This window comes from Labrus mixtus, chromosome 13, assembly GCF_963584025.1.
Source record: "Labrus mixtus chromosome 13, fLabMix1.1, whole genome shotgun sequence".
Classification (NCBI taxonomy): domain Eukaryota; kingdom Metazoa; phylum Chordata; class Actinopteri; order Labriformes; family Labridae; genus Labrus; species Labrus mixtus.
Genome location: NC_083624.1, coordinates 1,473,282 through 1,495,651, shown reverse-complemented (window position 1 = coordinate 1,495,651; position 22,370 = coordinate 1,473,282). Strand labels below are relative to the sequence as shown.

Here is a 22,370-nt window from a genome sequence, read left to right as displayed (position 1 = left end):
TATGACACTTCTGAGTAAAAGGCAGGAACTGAAAAGAGCTCGTAATTATCTTTTTAGCCCGTTTTGGATCACCGTGTTTAGCGCAATTTAACTGTATTTCCCCGTTTCCACCAAGTGGTTCGGTTCTGTTCGGTACTGTACCCATTTATTGGCGTTTCCAATGTCAAAAGTTGGAAATGGTACCAAAATAAGGGATCCGTTCCGTCCTACTTTTTTGGTACCCTTCTCTTTAGGTGCCAAGCGTACTGAGCCGACCCTAAAGGGTCCCTTTCTTCTTCTTCGTTGAACTTAATTAATAGCGGGCTACACTGTGTTGGGCTGCTATGATGTCACACTATTACACGCTACTCACGCTATCTCCATCTGGCTTACTCTCCGTTGACCAAATAAGGGTTGGCTGTGAAAATGCAAGCAAGATCAGGGTTTACCATACCGAGCTGTACCAAACTGTACTGAAGCAAACCGGACCGTTTGGTGGAAACGAGGCTCATGGTTCATCTTCATCGGAAGCAGCTGCTTGCTTCTGCTAAAATCGAAAAGGCGAGATATACCCAGTGACTATGTTTCTGTTCTGCATGATCTGTTCTCTGACTGCTTAGCTATTTTAAAAGTAGTACTTAACTACTAGAAAAGAGTTTGTGTCCATGAATTTGTCTTCTGAAATGATTTCTTTATAAACCTAGGGGCCCAGTGTTATGACACACTTCATCTGAGTACTTGAACAAAACATAAAAAGAATACTGAGTGGCTTACCTGCTTAATTATCTAAACCAACTGGAACACACACACACACACAAACACACACACACACACACACACACACACACACACCTCTGTATCTTTCTTCAACCTCTCTGTATCTGATGTGAGCTTCAAAGCCAGACAGGGCACAGACAGGCAGTCGGGCTGCTGCCTCTGTTGGCGTCTTTGGTGCTTCCTTCTACAAAGAGACGCTCAAGATGCAACATCAGGCAGCAACAACCTGCTGCACCCAAGCCCTCCCAGCCCATCTGCCCCCCGATCACCGCTGTCTGATCAGTTAGAAAGCTTTCGACTCGATTACATACAGCTGCTCGCTAAAGCATTGAATCAGGAGCTACTTCAGACAGAACAGTCAGATTTGAAACAAAGATTTGGGTTATAAACTTTTAACCCTCAAATCTGCATAATTGAATTCAGTCCAAATGCCCTCACATCTTCTCTCTCTTGTTGGCCCTTTATTACCTCAGGCAGTACTACGTTAAGAGTCCCTTTGTATACAAACCTGTGTCTAATTTACTTACCTACAGTATTTAGAGCCATCTGTAGAAATTTTGTTCAGCTCAAAATGAACCCACCCTTGTGTATGAGATTTTTAGCTATCTCAGTATTGCCTTACATATACTCTTTTGTTTGTGTTTTATATGAATAGGCGAGAGTTATAAGACAAGGAATCAAGGCTGTTACATTACACTAAGTACCATCTGCTTTTCTCTTAACCTTTATGATTCCTCTCTCGGTAATAAAATAAAAAAAAAATGTTTGTGACAGCAGAGGAGGGAAATGATAGTGGCAGCAGGTGTACACAGTAGACCTACCGTTTAGCTGCTTTTAAGCGTGTTGAATGGCTGAAGAGATGTGAGATGTGAAGACATATTCTTGTTACTTAACCTGCTGTGACGCCCTTGTTCTTTTACCTGCTCTTGTTCCACTCTTAAAGTTGAGGAGTTACAGTGACCTGCCTGCTTGCTCTGCTCTGCCCTCTTCATCTGAGGGTGACTTGTTACAGACAGCACACATTTTGTGTGTTTTTTCTTTTTTTTTTCCTCGATGTGCTGGTTTGAGAATTGTGAAAGAACCTGTCGAGGTTTAAAGGTAATTTAATGTTAAGGATTAAAAGGTCCTTTCGGGGTAATGGACTTTTGCTGAATGCTGGCAGAGAGGAGACGCTCTTAACATGACGGCAAAAGGACAGGTGCAGAGTGTATGTATAATTTAGTTGAAAATAGAATTATCGGGGGCAGGCGTGCACCAGGAAAATAGCTAACTTTGACCATGGCCACCATCAGTGGGTGCACTTTGAATTCAAGTATGTTCACCATGCTCTTAATGACTCAGGAACTAATCCTGAGATTTAATGTTATAGCAGCTCCAGTGCAAAGACTGTATGAAAACGTCTACATAGTCTCAGTGGGGTCACCCATTGGTTTCTGAGGAAGGGTTTTAAAGCCCAACGAGGGGGGTCGCCATGTTGGAAACTCAAGACCTGAAGAAGACCCAGGGCGTCGAAACGTTAGTCCTTGATTAAATTTGCCTTAAGTCCATTCGTGGGCTCCAGTATTTTCTTTGGTTCCTGTCTTGAAGAAGGTATCCACTGAAATATAATTTTTGTATGTCTTAAGTCCTTCTCTGAGAGCACCGATCTCCATTTGTGGAGTGGCTGAAGCGCAAGAGTTTCCTTCTACTTGGCAACTGGACTCAGTTGAAGATACAACTTGAACTTGAAGATACTTACAATCTAAAAACCAAAGAGGGGCGGGGCTTAAGCCTCCTGGCAAACAGCTGCTTAATAACCACCTGTCAGTCAACTCACTCTGCCCCTGATTTTGCAAATAGAATGCATAACTTTCTTAATGTCATCAGAACAGATCACCCAAATCTTTAAATATTTTGATTGAGGAAGCAATAATAATTTTTTTTAAATTATTACAGATGTGCCCTCGTTGTTGTTGTAAGAAAAGCAACATGCAAACTGACAAGTCAACAGGAAAGTAACAATAAATGAACAAAAAAAAAAAAAAGATAACAAAACAAGACTGTAAACATGTTTATCTCTGTTGTAAAATTGGCCATTTTAATTTGGGACCTAATTTGGATTCCTTGGCTTTTGCAGCCAGCCTTAAGTGGACACTTGAGGAATTGCAGTGTTTTACCCTTTGGCAGTGGCTTCATTTTTCAACACAGAAGGTTTCTGTGGGAAACTGAATTTGAAGCAGTTTTGTTCATTTTGATGACACTAACAACAACATATGTATTTTTTATTCTAAAAAACATGAAAGTAGAAGAGTGGTGGTGTTTTCTTTTCAGGGGAACGCCCAAAATGTAGGGATGGCATTTTCAAGAAATAACATATGGAAGGGATGTTGCTATCAATGACCTCTGTAAGAAACACTGAGTCAGTTTGGTTTTGTAAAAAAAAAAAACATATTTAGAAAAGTTTATTTGGAACTTCTTGAAAAAGGCTGTTTGAAATGTGATTGAAGCCTGACATTGTACATGAGTAACCCTCTGCCAAGCTCTTTTAAAAAAAAAAAATATTTTGTGAGTTCTATTTGTTCAACAAGAAATGGTCTGGCTTTTTTCCCCGCTTTCCAATTCCTTCCAGCAGCCGCTCCAGGTTGATTGTAATCAGCAGTAGAAGTGGATCCTTGTGACAAAAGAAGAAGTGAACAATTTCCGGAAGTCAAAATGAAAAGGGCATCTTCAGAGTTAAAACACTGTTTTCAAGCGGCCGTGCAGAAACACATCAATCCTGTCTGAGAAAGATATAGAATAAGAGATTTCGTCCCTCACGGATGAATGTTTTTCATATAACCTGGTCAGCTCTTTTGGTATGAGCTCATCTTGCCTTGACCTAGTAACCCTGAGTCTGGTGCCTATAGGTGTGATTTGTGGCTGTGGATCCTCGTGTTGTACTGTGTTTGTGTAAGTATTGATTTACCATAAATGGATGGCTTCTGGAGCAGAGAGAGGTTGTGTTTATGGCGGCAATAAAGAGATTTAAAGCCTCTCATAACAGGCAAGTGAGCCATCTCTAATGTGGCGTAAAGCTCTAAATAACTGCAGGATCGTGAAGGGCCACATGCTTTACGAGCATGTTTCAAGAGGAGTAAATGATGTATGGAAGTCATTTTGTCTGCGTCTGTGAATGTCAGCATGTTAGGAGCATCATGTTTATGGGACATTAACGTCCCTATAAGGTTCTGATGTGGACATGAAGCTGGATGTTTTTGGTTTCATCGTGTCATGATGAGGTGTAGTAACATCCCATCTGTGTGTTTCTTTTCTTCCAGGGTGTCCACACTGTAAAAACGCTGTTCCTCACTTCACCACGGCAGCGGAGCTCTTCAAAGAGGACCGCAAGGTTAGTGTTGCTTGTTCACACATTCAGCAACATGTACACACAATTACATAAGCGGGCAGTGAGGCTGAAGCAAGGATCCTCCGAGCTGACACAGTACTAGTTTTCTGTCAGAGCCCGCAGTTAGAGGAGAGGTTCTGTATTGATTTAATGTCTGTGTCCAGGGAATTGTTAGGGATGTTGTTAGGGGCGACTGTGGCTCACCAGTAGAGTCTGTTGTTTCTCAACTGGAAGGTCGGTGGTTCGATTCCCAGCTCCTGCAGCCACATGTCGATGTGTCCTTAAGACACTTAACCCTTAATTGTTCTGGCTGCTGTGTCAGCAGGACATGATGAAAAAAGAAACGCAGCAGTGGCAGCCTCTTTTTGGTCAATGCTATGCATAGTTCGACATATTCAGAGTATCAACGAGAGAGAGGAGAAGAACATACGGGCGAACAGAAAACATAATGACACAGTTTCATTACATGCACAGAGATGGCACAGGTCATATAAAACGTCGTCACACCCTCAAAGTCGCTCGTGATGAATTGTTCTGAATACTTCCTGCTGCATTCAAACATCAGCTCACCCCGACTTCAGGCAGACATTTTACTAAAGGGCTTGAATGGAAAATTCTGGACAAAAGGTGGCGTTCACACATGCAGATCGCACAGAAAATTTGGGGAATTTCCAGAGTTTTGTGTGCATGTGAAAGCACTATATTTCATTTCATTACTTTAATTTTCTTCAGTTTAAGCTGTACAATGAAGAGGCATGTTTTCTTCTTACTTTGGCCTTTACAGCATGAGTCATGAGGGTTTTTTTCTCATTTGACACCAATGATGTTTATTCTGCCTTTAAAATTCTTTAAAATAGAAAGACAGACTGCAGTGCATGAGCTTCGTTGAAAAGTTGTAATTAAGATTACTCAGTCATAGAGCTTTAAAAAATCAGCTCAGTTTAACATACCCTCACATTACGAGCTTTCAGGACTTTGAAGTACATTCTTTATTTGTTCATCATGGAAAATCCTGTTAGCCTACTTCTCCTTCCATGTCGTTTTCATTTAAACATGTTAACTGCCTAAGAAACAGAGGAAATAGAAATGCATTAAGCAACTAAACAAATGCATGTTGAGTGATTACAGCTTCACTCTCAAAGTGTCTAATAAGGCCTTTAAACTTTTAGTATTCTAAGAACTTACGATGTTCCTAATATTTTCTCTCCACGCGTCACTGAGGAATCTGACCACTTAGCTAAAGCCCACACGCTCATCAAATCTTTGGCACACTTGGGGCTTCAGGGTTATTCAAGGTTCATGCAATCACAACAGGACACACTCCTCCTCCTCCTCATCCTCCATCATCTTTACTCCTTCTCATTCCTTTTCCCCCTGGACTCGTGTCCCGACGTACTCCCACTCCCGCTCTTCCTCTTAATATAATAATCCCTCTGACTGCAGAGCTCATTATTTTTCTCTAACCTCCTTAATTCTGTGAAACGTGGGCACGTGTCTTGCAATACTTACAATTTATGTCAATTTGAGACAAAATAAACCCGAACACTTGAGTTTCAATAAAGGATTATCTTATTTCATCTGAATTTCAAAAAGCAACAACATGAGATTGATTTTCTTAAAGTTTCACCAACATGTCTACTGTTTGCCGCGCTTGGATCCAAAAGTGCTCACTCTCATGTCCCTCTCTGTCATTAGTTTGGAATCTTTTTTAAATCATTGTCAGATGGTTTGAAGAAGTGACGTATCCTGAACAGCTTAGTCATCCGTTTCTCTGAGGCAATCGTTTGTAACATTTCACAATAACATTCAAACTCAACAGAAACAGACAAATGTTTTCCTACAGTACCAGTCTGAGTATTACACCTCAGCTGAAAACAGCAAAACCTTTCATGACGGAAAATGCTGTAAGTTACTGACAGTTCTAACTGGAGCCACAAACCCCCTCAAGCGAAGTTGCAATCAGATCAATCCACTTTATTTGAACATTGTTACGCCCCACCATACGGCGGCCCTATAGGGCTGACAACAAACCCCAAATAGACCCAATAAAGACCAAAGTAAAAAATAAGGGATTTATTACTATTACACAAACTAAATGATAGAGATCAACTTCAGAACTAATATGACAAAAGACAACACCCAATCTCTGACTGTGATGCACAGCAGTCCCAACTCAAAATGCCTCCCCTCTCCTGCAGCCAGCACTGGGCTTATAAGCTCTGAGCCAGGTGTACCTCGTTGTGCAATTAGTGGCTTCACCTGGGCTGGAGACGGAAAGGGAGAAGGGACAAACAGCACAGGGAAACATAAAGCTGTAACAACATAAATGAAGAAAATGTTATTGTGATATACTTTGTGTATAATGAATTGGTAAGGAGGACTTACAGGGGGGCTGCCAGTGGCTGTGTTTGCCTGCAGCCAATTTAATTTAATTTAAATTGTTTTTGAATTAAGTGTTCTGTTTTGTTTTAATTAATGTTTTGTAAAAGAGGGGCAGATGTTATAAGATTAATCTTCTTTTTGCTCCTTTTCATTCAAATTTGAGATTTTATGTTTGTTTGTTTTTCTTAACTTTATTGGTTTTTTTGAATGAAACAAAATTGACAAATAAAAATAAGACTTATGGATGTAGTGATGATTGCTATGGTTCTAAAGAAAGAATTGATTACTATGTCTGTCCAACAAATCAATATGCACACTCTTGAAAATTCAGTTGAGTAAATGCATTTTTAAGGTTAAAAGTTCTATAAATAATAATTAGCCCTATCTTATAAGAAAGTATATCACATTATAATTAACCTTAATGTAAATTCTTTAAACACATAATCTTAAATGTAAAATCTTAACTCACATTGGTGGTCATTCAAACACCTGCAAACATGGAGTCCATCATGGGAATGTTTGGGAACAAAGGGAGGAAGGCCTTCTCCTGACCTTTATTTATAAGGTGCTTCTAAGTACAGCTAATCGCTGCATGGTGTCTCCCTGTGGTGGGGAGGGGAAGTTAACTCACAGTTTCATACAAATACTGAAATACATCATCAGCAATAAAAACAAGTGTGTCCTCCGTAATACAAACCAAATGTTGTTTTAACAGAACATGAAGAAATCAGGGTTCATCATCAGACACTTACTCATCCCAAAATACCGAAGATTTGATATGTGCAATCATGTAACACAAACTATTGTGTTTTCCCACCACCTTACAATAGAACATATTGACTCTGTATTTTAAGAACAAACTTTTGACTTATAAAACAGGCAGAAATGTTATTTTAGACCCAGTATGTAGTGGCCACAACAGCTTAAGGCGCTCTGGCATTGCTTTTTCCATTCAGCGGTGATATTTGGATCCGTATCCTTTTGATGAAACCCCCACAAAGTGCCGTATCAGGGGACCCTCGTATGCGTGAAGGTTACATAAATGCAGAAGTTTAAGATCTCTTCCCTCTCGTTGTCCCTCCAGTGGCCAGCAGAGGTGTAGAGCGTGTGTTTGAACAAGAGTAAATGTGAGAACCAGGCATGTGTTTACTTGGCAATCCTTTTCTATTTATAAATCCGGACCCCTAGTGTGTCGTACCAGGCCGGTGTTGATCACAGTCTATTAGCTGCCCTCGCCTCATTTACTAAAGACAAACACAAGCTTAGCTCAAGCTTTGAAGATGCAAACAATTAAAACTCCACATTCTGCGCTGTAAGACAGCGGGGGGGCTGGGGACAGGGTTTGTTCTGGGCTGAATGTGTTTTCCACACATTCTCATCAATAGCAGCATTGAAGGCAGGAAATGATCGTTTCCAAAAGAATAAACTAATAAGAACCCTGTTTCATCAGAGACATATCTATTTGTAAATGGCTGAACTCTGCACAAATCTGCTGACCGTTTTTTATGCCTGATCCTGAACTAAAGGCCGTTAAATACTGAGCATGTAGCATGCAGAGTTTTATTTTTGTACATAATTAATACATGCAATGCATAATAAATAATAATTAACTTAAGCCTGGTGTACACTGTTCAATTCCAGGATTATTTAGACCTGATTTTTGAGCCGCACCGCTGATTCTGACGTCGTCCAGCAAATAACTATTGAAGGTGTGACAGCATTGTCTTATCAGATTTTTAAACAGAACTAGTTCTTATCTTTAGAGTTTGATTGCTGCTCTGCTCGTCGTTGTGATACCATTAGGTAGAGAACAAGCCAGCAGATGATATGCTGCTCCTCAGATATTTTACTGTTGGATCAATGACATGATGTGGAGCCCTATTTTCACCATGTAGACGGATCAATGTTGGAAATAGCTGCAGACCTTTAAAGAACAAGGACTCTACGGCTTAATTTTCTCCTGTCAATTTATAGCAACTTTGATTGATTACATTCAGAGATGAGGTCAGGCGGAGGCTGTAGTTACAGTATGTCCTCTGTTGCAGCTGCTGAAATTAGTCTCTATCTTTAACTTTCCTAGCCTATGATAGGATTTTTTTTTTAAATGCTCCCGTTTTAAATTATTTCTATTGTGGGTACACCAGGGTCCCCCAACCACCGGGCCTCGGACCGGTACTGGGCCTTGGGTCGTTTAGAGCCGGGCCGTGAACACAACAGTTCATATAACATTTTACTGGTCACGTTTGGGTCAAAGCTGATCATGCGGGGTGAGCGTTCACTTTTAGTTAGTAAGATAGTGAGGGGAAAACATTAAAAAAAATTGCACTGAGGCTGCTGAGAAAAGTCTCACAGACAGCGATGACACTGGAGACACTCTCCACTCATTCAGCTCTTACTTCCACCAATACAAGGCTCCACATCAGACCGGAAGTTGGAAACACTCTGAGCCTGTCACTTGCACACATGACGCCACGCTATGACCACCTTTTCTCCAGACAACAGGCTCAGGGCTCACACTGATGATGAATTAAGTTTAGATTTTCCTGTTTTCGACGGTATTTCGGGTTGCATTATGCTTTACTTCCCTTCATATATCTTAAGATGACATTAAAAGAGGATTGCCAAAAGGTGTGTAATAAAATAACCCCCCGCCACCACCACCGTCTCTCAGAAATATGGCAGCTGCTCTCTGGTCCGTGTAGTCAAAAAGGCTGCAGACCCCTCCCATACACAGTGTTGTCAGCAATATTTTTCTTGACTATTTAGCGCTTTTAAAGGTAAAACACTTCAGTAATGCTGAATATACACAGCTGGCAACAAGTCCGTGAAATCACTTCTTGTGGGAGTGCATTGAGGCCTCGTTTAAGACACCTACTCAACAGACCATAGAAGAAGAATATCCTCCCCCATAGATGTGCAGAAGACTCTTACTCCCCTGTCCTTTCTTTGTGTTGGCAGATGTCTGCGCTGCTGCTGATGCAGATGAAGCAAACACTCAACAACTGTGTACTCATCAAACAATATGTTGCTGCTTATGCAGATTCTCAGCATTTGAGTGTTTGTATTTGCATGCACACAAAAAAAGGGGCACTTGTATTTTGTAATTAGGACAAGAAGTTTGGAGCGACACTTCACGGTTGGACGTGCAGACAAAGTGTCTAATGCTTCCCTTCCAAAGCAGATTTGTCATTTCCACATTCAGCCCGAGCAGACAGATGGACGCGGAGTGATTATTTGATAGCGACAAGTTCAATGTGCAGCGCTCAGCACCCAGAGAGAGGGTGACATTTCAGCTGTCCTAAAGGACACGCTGAGTGAGCCATGTACCAGTGAGGCGGCATTTACGCCTCATTGGGGCGGCTTGTCACTAATCGATGCAACAGCCTCGCAGCATAAATCTCTCTTGTTGTTTTTATGTAGGAGTGATTGTTGTGGGATCTTTTCCTTCTCTCCCCTCCCCCACTCCAAGTGCTAGCTGGAGAGGAAAACATCAGTCACTTTTTGTAACCTGGGAAGAGAAACAAGGGATTCTAAATTTGGACAGGGAGAATGTGTGGAGTGCCTGAATGAGTGTGAGCGCTCGTACGAGGCCATTAAACAGTTGATAAATATTGACATCTCAATTATTTCCTCTTGTTATTTCATCCGTGGAGATTTTTCGTATAGATCTACAAGTGTAATCAAGCTAATTTGTTCTGAAAATAAACAGTGCTTAAGAGACAGTTTAACACTTTACATAGACAAATAAGATATATGCTCTGTGTTAATTTAAGATGTCGTTATTGAACAAGTAACAGGATATTGTTCTGATAGATTATGAGCCAAATCTTCAATAAATCTTTAAGAAACAAATGCAGAAGAAACAAGTGAAATACAAAGAACATAAATCTCAAAGTGTATCATAAGGGGGGCAGCAGATAGAATCACTCCCATGATTCCCCACCAGCCTCGACATCTTTTGTTATTGTTTTGATGGAGAGCCCCCTGGCGGTGGATTTTACATTCTGTGCGTAGATGTGTTGATATTACTAGATTTATTCATCAGTCAAAAATAATTTAATTGTATTACACTAGCAGTTCTCTTTCACCAGCAGAGCGCGCTATATGGACTATAACAATCATCATCACTCTCCAGATTGTCAAGCAATGATGCACGTACATGCACAGTTACTTTCCAGTTGAGTGACCATCTTTTCTGTATTATATATTTTCTACAAGTGCTTGATAATCGTATTTGAGGGATCAACACAATAACTGTCTGTATCTATATTTGTCTATCTCTACTGATCGAATATAGATCTAAGAAAGATATTGGCCAATATATCAGTATCGTATTTCTTCTCTCCCTAATATCGATATCGGACCCAAAATGAGAACGGTGAAATCTCTTGATGTATTTTACTGTAACATCAGACTGAAAGGTTTCTTCTCTGTTATTTCCACAGATTGTGTACGCCGCCGTTGACTGCACAAAAGGACAGAGCCATGAGCTCTGCAAGCAGGAAGGAGTGGAGGGATACCCAACTTTTAACCATTACAACTACGGCAAGTTTGTGGACAAATACAATGGAGATCGAGGGGTAAGTGCTTATTCACAGTATCTGAAACTCTTACCAAATTCAAATGAGGCATCAATAAATCATAAATCTGCATGTACATACCAGCCAATGACTTCACAGAGCCCTGAAAGCCTGATGGTAATACATTTGACCAAATATAACATTTCAAGGATAATGGAGAGTCTTTTAGTTTGTGCCCGAGCGAGTAAGACCACTCAGTCAGTCGGTAGATGTTATCCTGAAGTGTGCGTGGGTTCACAATTTGAATAATTCTGCCCCCTGACTGAACCTCAAGAGTCACACTAGTTGGAGTGGGGATTTTGAAAGACTCATAATGTGTTTTCAGCTTTGCATTGCAAATGACTGTAGATCATTATTAGCTGCTGATCCACTGTGAGACGGCAATGCCAGATTTTCTGAAGGAATAGGATGTGACACAGGAAATTATTCATTGGTATTTGTTGATGTAGCTCTCTAAAGTGAATGAGTTGGTGAAGGATTTTACTGCCATTTAAATGTTATATGAATAACCCCAGTAATGTCAATAGAGTGATGTGTTGAAGTCATGATAATTTGAGAAAAACAGCACATGTATATCTTTTTTAAAGATACACTATAGCATCAGCAGAGGTGCTGCTTCTCAACAGGCAAAGTAGGCACCTGCTTGGGGCCCCAGACCAGTAGGGGGCCCCTGAGGGCTCACAAACTTATACCAAAGCAGTGGCCCAAAATGTGCAAATTTTGCAATAACTGTAGGAAACCTCCCTAAGGGAGCCCCATCTGATAGCACCCGATCTCGTTTCCCTGCTAAGCGTTGGAAACCAAAGTCTTTCAACACTGGCAGCCATAATGGTGATGAACGCTAGTTGGAGGGCCCCCCATTGCCTAGGGCCCCAATAGACTCACCACTGTATAGCATTAAAGGTGCACTTTGTAGTTTTGGTAGAGACATTTGAAAGTTGGAGAAATGTACAGATTCTGAGGTATATGTTCATAACTCTATATACAAACTGTCCTCAGAGGAAAATCTGGTCCCTGTAACACTGTTTGAAGATGAAATGATACGTGATAAGTTATGGTGGGGGGCCAGCAACAGTGAAACCGTAACTCTCCTGGTAGCTTTTTAGCTCTAAACAGTGTTAAGGGACCCATTTTTTTCTTTGAGTAAAGTTTGTGTATTCAGTTCAGAAAATTTGGCATGGAATTGTTTCACTTCTCCAACTTTCAAATTTCCCCCTCCAGATCCACATAGTGCACCTTTAACTTGTTTTTGTCACTGATTGTGTTTTTATTACACATAATATACACAAGTGTTTCCTTTTTTCAAGTTACATAGAAAGTCAGTGAATAAAACTATCACGACAAACTGTGACATTGTGATCCACACACCAAAATCAAAGTCAACTTTATTGTCAATTTGAAAATATGCCAGATATACAGTGGAATCGAAATTGCGTTTGTCTCCGTCCCGCGGCGCAATACAACCAAAGTTAGGTAAAATAAGATAAGGTAAAATAGATCAAATAAAATGAGGTAAAATAAGATAAATAATATTTACAGTAATAAATTCTAAATTGTGCAAAAGGTACAAAATGGTAAATAAAATAAAATAAAATTTAAAGAAAAAGTAAACTTGTGCAATGTGCAGTAAACTGAGTGTACTTTTGAATAGTTAGCTTCAGAGTTATTAGTCCAGAGTTCTTGGTGGCAAACGGGAGGGGGTTTCAACGTCCAGTGTTCGTGGGGGCAGAGGGGAGGGAAGGGAGAGAGTTAAGCTTCCTGACAGCTTGGTGGAAGAAGCTGTTTCCCAGTCTGGAGGAGCCGGCCCGCAGGCTGCGGTACCGTCTCCCCGATGGCAGGAGGCTGTGTGAGGGGTGTGAGGGGTGGGTGGGGTCACGCACAATGCTGGTTGCGCACAATGCTGGTTGCATTGCAAATGATATCCACATACCAGAAACCAAGTCAATAACCACAGGAAGAATTAACTTGGTACATAAGTGAATCTGTGGAAGTTGTAGAGATGTTACAGTATTATCATAAAGAGAGAATTAAAGATCTAGATATCTCCTTGTTCTGCTGAAGTATCATGTCTACAGGTGTGCAGCCCACGTCTTCTTGTTGGTGTTGTCCGTGAAGACTCCCTATCGGCGAACTTTTGATCTCAAACTATTCTGTTTTCTTTCCTTGTTCATGAAGTATTCTTCTGTGTTTTCTTCAGTTCAAAGAGATTTGATGTGTGTGCTGTTTTTTTGCATCCATACTGTTTTTCCTGTTTTTACCACAAGAGGACTGATTTGATATACAAACTGAATCATTTATGAAGAAAGTGGATAATAACGGGGCAGGGTCAGCCCCACAGCTCAGCTCAAACTTAAGTGGAGTGTTAGACAATTGGCAGCTGAGAACAATGCAGCAGATTGACCTTGAACTGCTCAGTATTTGAATGCTGTGTTTACTTCAGTCATCGGTGTGCTGTCAGGCTCGTTGAGATCATGTTTAATGGCGGGTCTCTGATCTCTATTAGATCAGTCGGAGGCATTTCAAGAGTGATGTATTGCCTCATGTTGTGAAATGATCTCTAAAACGTGTGTCTCTCTTCACAGGAGGCAGGATTCATCGGTTTCATGCGCAGCCTGAGAGGACGCGATCAGGAGAAAGTGGTCAAGAAGAAGGAGGAGCTCTGAGGTCGGCGTGCAGGGAGGAGGGGGGGGGGGGAGGGCGTGGCACGGCACTGCACAGTTTGTCATTGCACTGTGACCCTGACAAGGGCCCTATCCGCACTGACATGGGAGACTTGATGACCTCAGTAAAGGGTTATTTTTTATACTGTGGGGATCACGTTTGTAACACCATCAGACCGACCACTCGAGACCTTCTTTTTTTTTTTTCTTTTTTTTTTTTTGGTGGATATTCTGACGGGCATAAAACATGGACACAAAGTGATTTTTTTCTTCTTTTTTTTCTCTTTGCCCAAACACTGTGACTGCGTATGTGAAAAGCTACACCTTATACTGTATCTATGCAATACTGACCCCTGCGTCTCGCTGTGGGGTTCTGTGAGACAGATTGACACCCATAGTGCTGGGTGGTAGTGGTGGTGGGCACATCATTGATTAAAGGTGGAGGCTGCGCTGTTAATCGCTCCACAGTGGGTCTGAATCCAGCATGGGAAAGACGCATTGTGATTATCGACGTTCACCTGTCCGTTCCAATATTTTTGTACAGAAGTTTCATGTTTCAAGGCCAGAACTGTCCAGAATATCGATTCTAAATCCTCACAGCTATCTTCAAACACTAATGTCTAGATAAGAAGAGCCCATCGCTGGTTCAGTCTAATGTGGAGTGGTACTATGGGTACTGTAGCAGTTTGAAGTAAATATGGCCAAAAGGTCCTTATGCTGTATGGTTCTGGGCTCTCAAAGTGAGTTTTGGGGTTTTAGATGGGACTTACATTTCTTTTTCTTTGCTCAAAACTGTGGCCTTAAAGAAACAGAACAATGCTGGAATCGCAGAAATATGAAAAATAAAGAGTTGAAGGGAATCGGAGGCCTGGTGCCCTTGCTTTTCCCTCCAGTCGTGCTCCAGAGCGAGTCTGAGGAGATGAACAAAACAAACATGAAATGCCAAATATTCCTGCGCAATGCCCTTGATATTTTTATGCTTCATACAGCCACAACAACTCACAGCCGTAGTGACGTTTTTACCTCTTTCAGTCCTCTCTTGTTGATTCAGAATACGATTGCATCAATGTTTTAACAAGGTTAGGCCTCATTCAGAAGCATGGGAGATGCTGCAGTTGGCTAAATATTGTACGTCGATCAAGAAATGAAATGGCGAGTTCTCCGGTAGCGTAACACCACGGGGGTCATCACATATCATTGTTCATTTTGTGGCCATTCTATTCACACGCTGTGTTATTCAACCCACGCGCTTCGTCCACTATAAATACTTAAAGGCTTCTGTGTAGCTGATCTTGTGTTTTATTATTCAAGACTTTGGTTTCTTTGATTATGAATACGCTTCTCAGGGATAGCGAAACACAATTAAAGGGAACTAGTTTGTTTGTAATTTTGCATTCCAGCCGAAATCCTTTTGAGCCCTTAGGTCACCAAATTGAATATTGTTTACATTGTATCCCTATGAGCGAGAGATAAAGACTTCTTTTTATGTGTTATATCATGGCATCTGTATTGAAAAAGACGTATTGTCAGTAGATGTTACTGAACCGTTTCTCGTCACACGTTATCATTGTGATTATTGATGGACTCATTTCAGGGCAAACTAGTCTCAAATGCTCTGAACACGTTTTGTGTTCATTGTTGAGTTTGATTTTTTTACATTCAAGACTATGTAGGGGCATTTTGAATGAGTGCTGTACACAGGTGTCAACATGTCGCTGTAATTAGGTGTTCCTTCTCCACAAGGGGAAACAATACCCTCTGTTTACTGTTGCAATTTGTTTTTGTTTATTGCACTTCATTGTGACATCACGTTTGCTAAATACTAGAGATCACCTCTGTCTTATCCCAAAGGTATCCATGTTTTGTGGGAACATATCACACTTAAGCCAAGAAGTCATTATTGCCTTTCTTTTTTTTTTGTTGTTGTGCCCAGCCATACGTACAGTTTTGCCCTTTGCAGTAAGGACCCTGAGAGATAAAAAGAAAAATAAAGTTAAACATTTTAAAAACATCTTTCACTGTTTTTTCTTTATATAAAATATGCACACCTCAGCTCTGCTTCTATTCTTTTTTTTTTTTTTCTTTTTAAGTTGACCTGTTATGCTGATCTCATTTTAAAACTCACAAAGTGTTACAGTGCTGGATGCCCAGATCATGAGGTAAACGTATGTTGGAGTATTCCAGGATGAGTCTGCAGAGGGCGCTAAACGACCCCGATATGAAACCAAGAATTTCACGAGACGGCTTCCAGCCTTTACATTGGCTGTCCTCCCAGCTGCACTGGAGAGCAGCCCTGCAGTGTTCTGCTTACAGAGAGCTGGCCAATCAGAAGAAAGGGGGCACATGGGGAGTGGGGCCTTAAAGAGACAGCAGCTTGAAACAAACTGTTTCAGGCAGAGGCTGAAAATAGTTGGGGGGGGGGGGGTTTACAGAGTATAAAAAAGTATAAGGAGTTTTTGGAGCTACAAGTTATGCAAAGCACCTCTATAGTTTTCACAGACTGACAACATGAAAGGTGAAAATTTGTATAATATGGGATCCTTAACCAGTACATTTTATAATACCGTGGGGGGGGGGGGGGGGGTGTGGTTTCAGCCAAACCACTATTTGATTTGGTGACCCAACACTACTCTCCAGGAAAATATCTGCTCATTCATTAGGGAAATGTGTGATTTTGGTTGTTCAGTGCTTGTTGACTAAGCATGCAAATGAAATGACTGCATGCTGGCATACATTATCTATAGAGATTGTCCCATTCAAAGTCGTGGGGGTGGGGGGGGAAGACATGCAAACTCCTCAGAAAAGCCCCTGTCTGACCAGGGGTTTGAACCAGGACCCTCTCTTGCTGTGAGGCAACAGAGCTAAGACCACTGCACCACCATGCAGCCTTAGCATGTTAATGTTAAACTAAAACTTTTGTGAACATCCCACTCAAAAGCGTTCTTGTCATTATGAACATGATGGCAAACTGACCTCAACTTCATTTAAGAGTTCTGCTGTGCTAGAATAGAGCAGCGGAAGTGGCATGTAGATTGGCATTCTTGTTATAAATGAACATAACTGATTATAGTGATTATTCAGAAACACAAAAAAAGCAGAATTAAGATGAAAAAGAAAACTTGGAAAGAGTCTCGGCAGAGTAATCACTGTCATCACCATCAATATTCATCAGCCTTAGTGCCATGATTACAATATTATGATTACTTGTCTTAACTCCTCATCCACATCCTACAACATCCTTGTGCTGTTCTGAATAATGACCCTCTTCCTGTGCTGAAAGATGGCGCCGCACTGCAAAAATAGATCCTGTAGACGTGTGTTTGAGAGTTGCGTCATTGACACACACAGCACTGAAGAACATCCGGAGCGTGAGAACATGTTAAGAGTTATTCTGAAAATACGCTAGAAACGCCAAACGACTCAGTCGACACCATGAAATAAATAGAAGATGACCTTGTTCGGGTCGCTGGGCTGATGGACAATCCTGGAGATAGCAGGTTTTTTTCTGCCCTGTTTATTTTTTGGACATTTTTCTCAGAAAGCGACACAAATGAACCACGAGCAGCACTCAGCAGATCTGACAATGATGGCTTCATGATGACACAGGACACAAAAGTGACCCGCCACCACTCGATGTCATCTGTGAACATATTGTCATTAATTCTTGACATGACTTTCTACATTTTTGAAAAATCATGATAGGTATTACAGATCAATACTTTAGGATCATGTCCTGGAAAAAACCTGTTGACTTCAGTGCACTAGGGGGATTTTTTTTCCCCCAAAACTTTCTTGTGTTCGTTGTTAGAAGTCTGCGGGTCATCCGAGGCTGCTTGGATAAAGTGTCGTTTTTTTGGGATGCACGCCGCGTTGAGCCATATCAGTCTGATTAATGCTCGCGAGCGCAGGCAGAAATACCCTCTCAATCCCAATTTCACTTTAAAGGATTTTCAAAGAGGTGGAGCACTTTTTCATGTCTTGCAAGCATTGCCTTATTGTGTTTTCGTGGAGTTTTCATCGAAGGGAGGGAGGAGCATTTTAAGCGGTGCATAAGAAATGGAGGGCACGGGGTTGTTTAAACAAAGCCAAGGTCTGCTGGGATTAAAGTGTCCTTAACAGAAACCATTCTCCCTTTATGGATAATTGTACTTTTAAGGCTGTTTGGGATTTTATCTCTGTGACATCAAACACCTCGTCCTCTGCTTCACCTCTGCTTCTTTGTATAGCGCTTTGAGTAGGCGCTTTTACACCGTATGTCAAACCTATACATTTACACACTGATGGCAGAGGTTGCTTACGTCGTTGCCGAAGCAGCAGGAGCCATTTTGGGTTAAGTGTCTTGCCCAAGGACACATTGGACATGTGGCTGCAGGAGCTGGGAATTGAACCCCTGACCTTCCAGTTGAGAGATGACTGACTCTACCAAATGAGCCACAGCCTACAGTCATCAATAAGTCCTTTAAAACATGCAGCACATGACTGCTGTGTTTGTCAGATGCATCACCTTGACGTCATCTTTTCTGCTCATACTTTCGTTTTAACCTGATGTTATAAATAAATGTTTTGTGATTTCCATAATGTGAGGTCAGAGAGTCGATGAAATAAACAGACCTCTGTGAATCTGCTCTGAAGAGATAAAGATTTCCCTTTGTTCACGATGCAGTCATCAAAATGATTTGCATCCTCTCCTGAAAGATCCATATGTTCAGTCTCTGCGCTGCTCAATGGAGCCGTCAGTCAACAACGAGAAGAACAACATCCTGCTTTTATGACAATGTTGATAGGCACTGGTGAGTTATAGTTTGGGCAATCAATCAGAAGAGCACCATAAAATTGTCAAACGCTTGCACTTGATTGACTGGTGAAACCATCAAGCATAATGAACAGGCCTCATTAAAAGCTCCAATGTTTAACAACCAAAACACTGAATATTTGTGCATAGTCATTTCTATTGGTTTATGGAAATAGATGCTATTTGAGATTGTGGGTGTTTCTGAAAGTAACAAACTTTGAATTCAAAAGTTGAATTCCTGTGTTTTTAAAACTTTATATCTTTTTTGGGTCTTTACGACTTTGTTAAAAATCATTTTGGAATTGCTCCTTGGGCCAGCAGTCGTAAAGAAGGGCTGTGATTGCTGCAATGTAATCCTGGGAGGAAAATTAGTTTGATAGAAGTACATCGACTAAAAGTGAAGCGCTTGTTTTGGCTGCTGACCGGATCAGACGTTATTAAAACTGTCTGACACATTTACAGAAGGTATACTCACAGAAATAGACTTTTATGTTTCATTGAAAGATCCTTTTTTTTTGTAAACCAGAAACAGACCCTGAACCTGCTCCAGATGCGGAGCCACCAGTCAATCTAAGAATGACTTAGTGTGATGGCCCCTCTGCATTGATGAGTGTACTGGTGCTTGCTTTCTGTCTCCAGGGCTGCAGACCTGTAGGACTTTCACACTTGCAGAAAACTCCTGAAAAACTCCTGATATTTGAGCTGTATGTGTGAACCCCAACAGCCAAAAGTTTTCACTCGAACTTCATTTGAGCAAGCAATCTAGAGATGAGACCCACTTGGGCCTGACTGGGCTCATGATTAAATCAGAGCAGCAGTCAGATTTTTGGAGATTTTGAAAGAGACTCATCTGAGCGACCATATATCTTTGCTTTTTGGTTTCTTTGTCTTTGGTTTTACAGCACATTTCCACAAACCCCAACCTTACACAACTGATTCTACAGATTCTTCAAATCTACAACTTTTTGTACGTTTTGATAATTGTCCTTGTAAATTAATTACTTTATTAATTAGTTTATAATTAGTTTATACCTGTGTGTCTCTCATCTTTGTCTCAGACTAAGAGCCGGGCTGTGACGCCTGCAACACTGAACTTGAACCTTGATGATCTTATTGTTATTTGTTTTTCTGTTAGTTCACAGTATCATAACTTTGGTGATCTTATTGTTATTTGTTTTTTCTGTTAGTTCACAGTATAATAACTTTGGTGATCTTGGCAAAAATAGAGCAGAAACTCTTAAGTTCTTGCCGGGTAAATTAGCTGTTGGTCAATGGAGTCTGCTGGCTTTGAGGAGAGATGATCTGTTTGGGTTTCAAAAGCAGGATATTCTTCTTCATAAATGGTTTTTCTCTGAAGCAGAAATAAAAAGTATTCCTCCCTTTCTGTAATGTTTTGTGCACTTGCAATAACAATCTTGGATGCTCTTAAATATAGCCCATTTCCCCCCCAATGATTAAATTGCAGCCATTACAGCCAATAGCACTACTGCTGGCTGAAGCAAACTACTGAAGTAATCCCACCACTTTTTGGACGGTTTAGTCATTTAGACCACAAAATATGTTTAAAAAAAAATTCCTCTGTAAGGTAAAGTTTGCTTTGAAAGGTATTGAATCGTATTTAGCAGCTGCCAGCTTTGCTTTTAGTTTGACTGTTCCAAGCCCTCTTTGCTGTGTTATTTCCATTTCCTTCCTCTTAGATTTCAGTGTCTTTGCTCGGCATAATTCACCCTCTCCTCACAACATAAAAATCCTTGGATTCTCATGACCTCTATGGCCTTCATTTTAGCACCAACCTGAGAACAAACTTAATGTAATTGTCAGCTTGGTACATCCAATAGTCTTTATGAGGTCTTCTGAACAGTGCAGCTTCCAAGGACAAGTGTTCAGGCTGCAGATTTTCAGTCTTCTCACCCAGAGACAGGCAGTTCTTAAAAAATAACATTTTATGATTTAAAAAAAACAAAATGTCAAAACCCAGAGAATGTCCGACAGGCATATTTTTAGATATGTCATACTTTTCAAAAATTCCTGAGCTCAAAGTTGAAATGAATAATGATGACACCCGGGGAAAGATACAGTTTGGTGCTGATGCGTTTGAATACTGATGTGTCTGCAGCTGTGTTTGTGTCTGTGTGAATGACGACACTGCCTTTCACACACCTGACATCCTCTGCACCGCACACTTACCGAGACCTGCGGCAATTCATCAAGATGTCAGCAGCAGCAGACATCCATCATGTGCCTTACTCTGTGTGTGTGTGTGTGTGTGTCTGTCTCTCTCACATACACACTTATCCAGGCCATGTGTTTAAAGGTCCCTTCAGGCTGTCACATTTTCTGAGCTCCAGGGAGATTGCATGGTATGTGTGAAGGATGAGGCCACTAATCCTTTCTGTATTGTTTTTATTTCCTGTGGCCACAGTCATGTTTTCTTTCATATTCTAACAGGAAGTGTATGGAAATTCAGCAAAAATGCTGACACAAGTGAACGGCCTACTTCAGCTTCGAGTGGTGAACTCAAACTTTGCCGACTCTTGGTTACACATTATACATTTTTCATGTTATTTTAATATTAACTTTGAAATAAAATCCCTGCACCGGATGCTTGAGAGTGGAGCTAATTTGTTTCTTGTCTTCTGTTGGAAAGTAGCAACTGGAGCACGATGATATCAAAATAAAAAGAAAGCCTAAATGTAGTGAATCTTAAATTATGTAACACAGCATCTGACACTGAGTTAATGAGCTCATTAATATTAAAAGTCTCAGAGAGAAAAGAGTGAAATAACTGCAGAATCACACCATTAACCATCTACCAACAAAGTGTGGGAAGTACATGGAATTTATCTCGCAATTGTTTTGGGGCCAATTTATCAGGGAAATATCTTCTTAGCACTTTTATTCCTGTTTTTATGCAATGTTTTGTTTTATGCAATCCATTTCATTTTATTCCGGCCACTTTGATTTGCTGATCGGTGTAGAAAAATGTTACATGAGGTGTCCTCTGAAAGCTCTGACAAAAAAATGTTGTAAAGTAACCTTAGACATGAGAAGGAAAGTAAAGCTTGTTTGGTGCAGCCCCTTTCTCAGAGCAAATGTCACAAAGTTCTCCACAAATAAATACAAGACCATAAAACAGTCAGAAGTAAATAAACAGACTGAAATACACTAACAACCGAACTTTAAGGCAAAAGTAAGAATAAAGAACAGGTGCACATCAGATTTTCTTTTCTTTTTAGCTTATACCTCTCAGCTGTGGTGTGTATTTTCATACAATGATAGTGTGTGTAATTGAATCATTTATGTAATGCTTCAGAGGACATATAAATAATTTAAAAAACTATTTCAAAAGGAGAGAAAAATACCTTTATCAACATACAAATAACATGTGTACGTTTGAAAGCCACCAGCAGTAAAATTCAAGAAAAACCTGTTTGAAGATAACCTCAAGCATTATTTACTTTTTTTTTTTTTTTTAAGTTGAAAACTCCCTGTGTGAGAATACCCGGAACATAATCAATAATGCGATCAAATTATAAAAATAAAATCATATATTTCTGCAACAGGGATAAAGCTGGATTAATGAGGAAGTGAGACCACAAGTTAAGAGAATGAAGAACAAATAAAGAGATACAACTGAGAAATCTTACTTTAAAAAAAAAGGAAGTCGTTTGTGCTTTTAAAAGATTTTCACTGAGGATCCTGATATTAATTTATTATTTATTCACAAGTTTATTTTGCATTTAAATAATCTATTGAATCCCCTCTACCATCCAAATACCATTTAAAATGTGATGCTTTAATAAACACATTTCCACAGCAGAGCACATCTCTTTGTT

General features: G+C 40.4%; 1 protein-coding gene across 1 annotated transcript in view; it reads left to right on the top strand.

Annotated features, from left to right (window-relative positions):
• pdia5 (protein disulfide isomerase family A, member 5) overlaps positions 1-15,751 on the top strand; it is a 60,765-nt gene extending 45,014 nt beyond the window's left edge. Inside the window, exons 15-17 of the mRNA XM_061053097.1 lie at positions 4,053-4,123; positions 10,948-11,082; positions 13,665-15,751. Coding sequence (XP_060909080.1) covers positions 4,053-4,123; positions 10,948-11,082; positions 13,665-13,745 — 287 coding nt within the window. The 3' untranslated portion in view covers positions 13,746-15,751. The remainder of the gene's footprint in view (positions 1-4,052; positions 4,124-10,947; positions 11,083-13,664) is intronic.
• The last annotated feature ends 6,619 nt before the right edge of the window (positions 15,752-22,370 follow it).